The 5,479-nt window shown below is 36.0% G+C and overlaps 1 protein-coding gene across 1 annotated transcript in view; it reads right to left on the reverse strand.

The window, feature by feature from the left end:
- Positions 1-5,372: 5,372 nt before the first annotated feature.
- Positions 5,373-5,479, reverse strand: part of LOC111692437 — an 8,300-nt gene continuing 8,193 nt past the window's right edge. Inside the window, exon 3 of the mRNA XM_023456447.1 lies at positions 5,373-5,398. Coding sequence (XP_023312215.1) covers positions 5,373-5,398 — 26 coding nt within the window. The remainder of the gene's footprint in view (positions 5,399-5,479) is intronic.

A 5,479-nucleotide genomic window follows, 5' to 3' on the forward strand; every position in this document is an offset into this window, starting at 1 on the left:
TCATCTACTGACAACTGACATTTGGTTGACAGAATGACAGGTATTTGACACAATCATCAGCATGGAGTCATAAAGTATTTAATCTATGCATGGAGTGGAGACTACACAAGGAGCCCGAATCAGAGTAGATAAAACAATCCGAACTCCATGTAAACAAATATCTTGCCAAATTAAAAGGGCGCTAGTTAGTAGGGGTTTACGATAATTGTATCGGAGTGCTCGGAACAAGAAAATGCCTTACGAATATTCACTCTGATGATTCGATCCCATTACGAAAATGCAACCTCAATGCTCAGATATAGAAAATCTGAGCGCTCTAGTCGCCCTTGCTTATTTGTCAGATTAAAGAATGATCTGAAATTTGCGCATGCGTGTTGTTTACAGGTATAATAAAAAAAAATTAAAAACAGATGTTTCGTTAAGTTACAAAGAAAGATTGTTTTGTTGACTGTTGAATGAAACATGAACTTTGTTTTGTTCTCTTCAGTTGTCTTGTGTAGAAAAAAAATTAAAAATGGCAATATGTTAAATAACAATTTAGATATGGTAGATGTAGATGAACATTATTATTATTGTAGTCGTACATCATACAGGTACCACTTTTCACATTTATTTGTAGAATTATTGCATGTAGATAGTGATAGAGGTTAGATTAGATCGGTTTCGACTAGGTGCTTACGAAAATAGCCAATTTAAAAGAGCACTCTGACCAGAGTAAGCAGCGCTCGGATCAGTTGGTCAGATATATTTTTCGTAAACCCCTAGTATCTCATATGTACCGGTTAGAAAGGGGATAAAAAAGCGGCAGTTTGAATTAAAAATCAATCATGTCACGTTTGCGATATGTTAAAAATTTTAAAATACATAATGTAAGCTACTTTGAGTTATATAAATAATGAAAATGTCATTCCAAACTGTAATAAAAAATTAAACTAAATAGATAATAAAAAATATTAGCTTTATGAGAAAAATTTGGTGTTCATAGAAAGAAACATTACACACCAACATAACTTTTCTTTTATTAGATTATACAGGATGCTCACTTTCTAGTATAATTTCATTGTAACTTAATTGCTCGATTTACTTGCTGTTCTTGTTGTTGTAACTGCTGCTCTTCTAGCTGCTGAACCTGTTGTTGCTGGTGTAGTGGATGCTCTTGTTGCTGCTGCAAGATATACATAAAGAAACAATGCATCATTCAATTATACAATAGTTTCACTTATGATATCTTTCTATTTAAAAATTTATTTACCTTATTGAGAATCAATGGAGCTGCTTCCAACTTCTGAGTTATATTCGACCTTTTGCCATAATAATTAACCCACTGTCCGGTAAAGTTGTAATATAGAACTGCTGGACATCATTAGACTGAAAATGCAGATCACAAACGTCCCAGTAGGGGGAGAAAAGCCCCATAACTGGGAATGAAATGATAGTCAAACGGATCAAGGTGTAGAAATAATGGAAAGTTCAGCAAATATAAAACTTTGTACTGAAGAAAGAAAAAAATTCAATTATTCATACACAGATGCAAGTCCATATGAAGTTCATGTTCAGCACAAAAACGGGTATAACGTAGGTAACTACAACCACTTAGCAATAGCAAAAGAGCTTTTTAATCTTAATTTAGAGGGTATAAGTAAAATTAAGAAAAAGGGGAAAAACAGAATCAGTGTAGAATTTAAAAACTTTAACATAGCAAATAATTTTCTAAATAACGAGATATTAATCAACAAAGGGTACGAACTATTTATCCCAATTAATAATGTAGCATGCAGGGGTGTAGTCAGATATGTAGACAAAAGTATCACAGACGAGGAATTAAAGATCTATAGTAAGTGCAAAAATCCAAATGTAAAAATACTAAACGCGAAGAGACTGAACAGAAAAGTAACAGAGAACAATGTGACAAATTATATTCCCACGGGAACTGTTTGCTTTACTTTTTCGGGGAAAAACCTACCTAAAGAGGTAGCCGTCTATAATTTAAATATGAAAATTGAACCTCTGTAATCCAATGCTATAACTCTTTAAGGTATGGTCACACCAAAATGCAGTGTAAAGGAAAAAGCAGATGCAACAGATGTGGAAGAGGACATGAGGAGGAGGGAGACTGCCAGTTCCCAATCAAATGCGTACATTGTAGGAGTGCAGAACATTTGGCAAGCGACAGAACATGCCCAGAATTCTATAGGCAAAAACAAATTAAAGAAACTATGGCTCTGGAAAACTTATCATATTATGACGCCCAAAGGAAATTCTCAAAACCCAACGAGAGTAGCCAACCTTCCTACTCGTATTTACTGATGGAATTTCCTCCTCTGCCGACCCCTTCCAGGGTGCACTCCAATAAAAAATAAACCAAGTCATGGGAATATACAAAGAAGTTCCATCTCCCCCGTTCCATGCTTTGACAACAAAAGCAGGTCAGAACAGTACAAGAAGAGCCAATGGCATATGACAAAGACTTGCATAATGATTGCCTTAATTCTCCTAATGGGAGAAGCACGAGCACATACTTAATCCCGGATACTCCATCCACTTCCAGAAATACAGACACAGGTAACTATCAGTCAGAGCGTGAAATCATTGCCGTACTAACTGAAATAATTAGAAAATAGGGATGTAGTCCTTAAGTTTTTAGCAACAATTACAAATAACAATTCAGATAATGTCCAGTTGTCCAATAGTAAGCATACCTAACGTGTGTTCACTGTCAATATTACAGTGGAACATGCGTAGCATGAGCACCAATCGGAACAATCTAGTGTTGATCATCAAACAATTTAACCGAGATATAATTGTGCTTAATGAAACATGGCTAAGTATGGCAGACAATTTTATTCTTCCTCCATATGATGTATATAGAAACGACAGACAAGACGGATTTGGGGGTGTTGCATTATTGATAAAAAACAGTACAAAATTTTCCATCATAGACCTTGACACGACACATGTATCGACAGACACACAGGTACAAGGGGTTTACATCCCGGAATGTAACATCTCACTAGTAAACATATACAATCTGCGTATTATTCTGGGTGACCTAAACGGGCACCACCCTATGTGGGGAAGCGCAGACCAAAATTTCAATGGCAAAACAATAGCGAACTCACTAGACATCGTACAGATCTGTGTTTAACGATGGATCACCAACGCGGTTGATGCCGCCGAATCAAAAAAAGTCAGCAGTTGACATAACCCTTGTCTCCTTAGACATAGCACTGAAATGTGCATGGGAGGTGATAAATGACTGTGGAATGAGCCACCACTTTGCTATAATCTGCCACTTAAATCTCGATAAAAGGCATAGAATACTGCCCAAACGAAGACTTGAAAAAAAAGCAAATTGGAAGCAATTCCAAACAAACATAGAGGAAAAAATTGGTAGTACTAAAGATTTAAACTATGAATCTTTTGTAGAAATCATCAATGATGCTGCAGAAATCAGTATCCCAAGGTCAAAGGACAATCAAGTCAAATAGCCCGCCAGCTCCATGGTGGGATGACGAATGTGCACGGACCCTGGAAGACAGGAAAATAAATCTTTCCACTTATCGAATGGATCCGAGTCTACAAAATTACCTAATGGTAAAAAATCTATCTAACAGCTTCAGGAAGTACTGCTTTGAACTAAATAGGAACACACCAATGAAAAAAATTTGGCATAGTAAGTAAATTTTCCAAAATACAATCTCCACAAATTCAAAACAGGCTACCAGAACGAAATAGCCATACAAATACTAGAATCAGTGAGTGCAGTGCATATAAATCCTGACTTCAGATTCAGACAAGGAACCAACAAACCCCCGGTTCTATATGTAAACTAATGGCAGCCATGCGAAAAAGAAAAAAAAAATTCGACTCCAGGCATTGATCAAATAACATATACGATGATAAACAATTTACCAATTGCAGGAAATAGATTCCTATTAAATCTGTATAATGAGGTCTTGTTCGGAACTAAACAACCTGTGCAATGGAAATGTATTTTAGTAAACCCTCTGTTAAAAGTCAGGATAGACTCAAATCAGCCAGAAAACTATCGCCCCATAGTTTTGAGCTCTTGCATGGGCAAGATTTTAGAGAGTATGATCAAAAATAGGCTTGAATGGTACATTGAAAACAAAGCATTACTTCCACCATCGCAATTCGGGTTCAAAAGACGTAAAGGATGCATAGAATGTGTTGCATATTTAACTTCGTATGCACAAATAGGCTGCAGTAGAGACGAGGTTACATTACCTGTATTTCTGGACATTCACACTGCCTACGATAAACATATATAAATTGTATGAGAAACGGCTAGACTCGGGCTTTTCTTACAAACTTGATATTTCAGTTTCTGCACAACAAACAAATACATCTTAAAGACAATGAAGGACAGATACTTGGTCTGAGATTAAACAATAGAGGATTATGTCAAGGATCCCCGCTAAGCCCAATACACTTTAACATATACACGTCTGATTTGGTTAACAACATCCCTGAACAGTTTCGACTGGTGCAGTATGCCGATGATATAGTAATATTGACCAAAGGTACCTCCGGGATAAACCTAACAAATAAAATTAATATTGTCTTGGCGAATGTAAACGAATGGTTAGGGAGACACGACTTGACTCTGTCCAACACCAAATCCTCGGCAATCATGTTCAGGCAAAAAAATCCAGGCACTGGTACCCCTCAATATCCATCAACAATCACCTGATCCCCTGAAAGACTCCAGTAAAATATCTAGGAATCAAAATAACACAGTCCCTAAATTGGAATGAGCAAATAGAACATGTCAAAACAAAAGCCCTAAAAGGAATCAACACAATGAAATCACTTTGTGGTACATGGTGGGGAGCAGACCCATCAACATTGCCACTAATGTATAAAGGAATTGTACGTTCACATCTTGGTTCTGGTTCACAGTTGATGAATCCCTGTCCGAAACAAGTTCTTGCCAAATTGGATAAAATACAATATCAAGCACTTAAGAATTGTGACGGGATGCATGAGGTCCACCCCAACCCACAAAATATATAATAGAAGAAAACGGAGCACCTAAGAAAAAGAGAGAAACAGAACCGTAGCGAAACTACCGGCCGTCAGGGTGAACTAAAAAGGCCTTCGATGGCAGGCCGGCCTTGATGATAAATGACGGGGTCATTTCGCTTTTATTATACAGGGTGGCTTGTAATAAAGGATTGCAAGTAATATTTCTGTCACAAATAACCGAAATAATTTTTAAAGTAAAAATATTGATATTAAATATGAGTTCATAAATTCAGTTATAATACCAACAAAACATTTGAAAAATGCTGATATTAACAATGAATTTAATAAATTCATATTCACAATTTTGTTTACTTTAAATTACATCAATTATTGGCGTCAGAAATACTACCTGCTGAGATAGGTAAAATTACTAGGTATTATTGAAAATATATTTAAATGTAACGATTTTTAATGAAAAGTTATAGAAAAA

This window comes from Anoplophora glabripennis, unplaced genomic scaffold (genome assembly GCF_000390285.2).
Source record: "Anoplophora glabripennis isolate ALB-LARVAE unplaced genomic scaffold, Agla_2.0 scaffold763, whole genome shotgun sequence".
Classification (NCBI taxonomy): Eukaryota; Metazoa; Arthropoda; class Insecta; order Coleoptera; family Cerambycidae; genus Anoplophora; species Anoplophora glabripennis.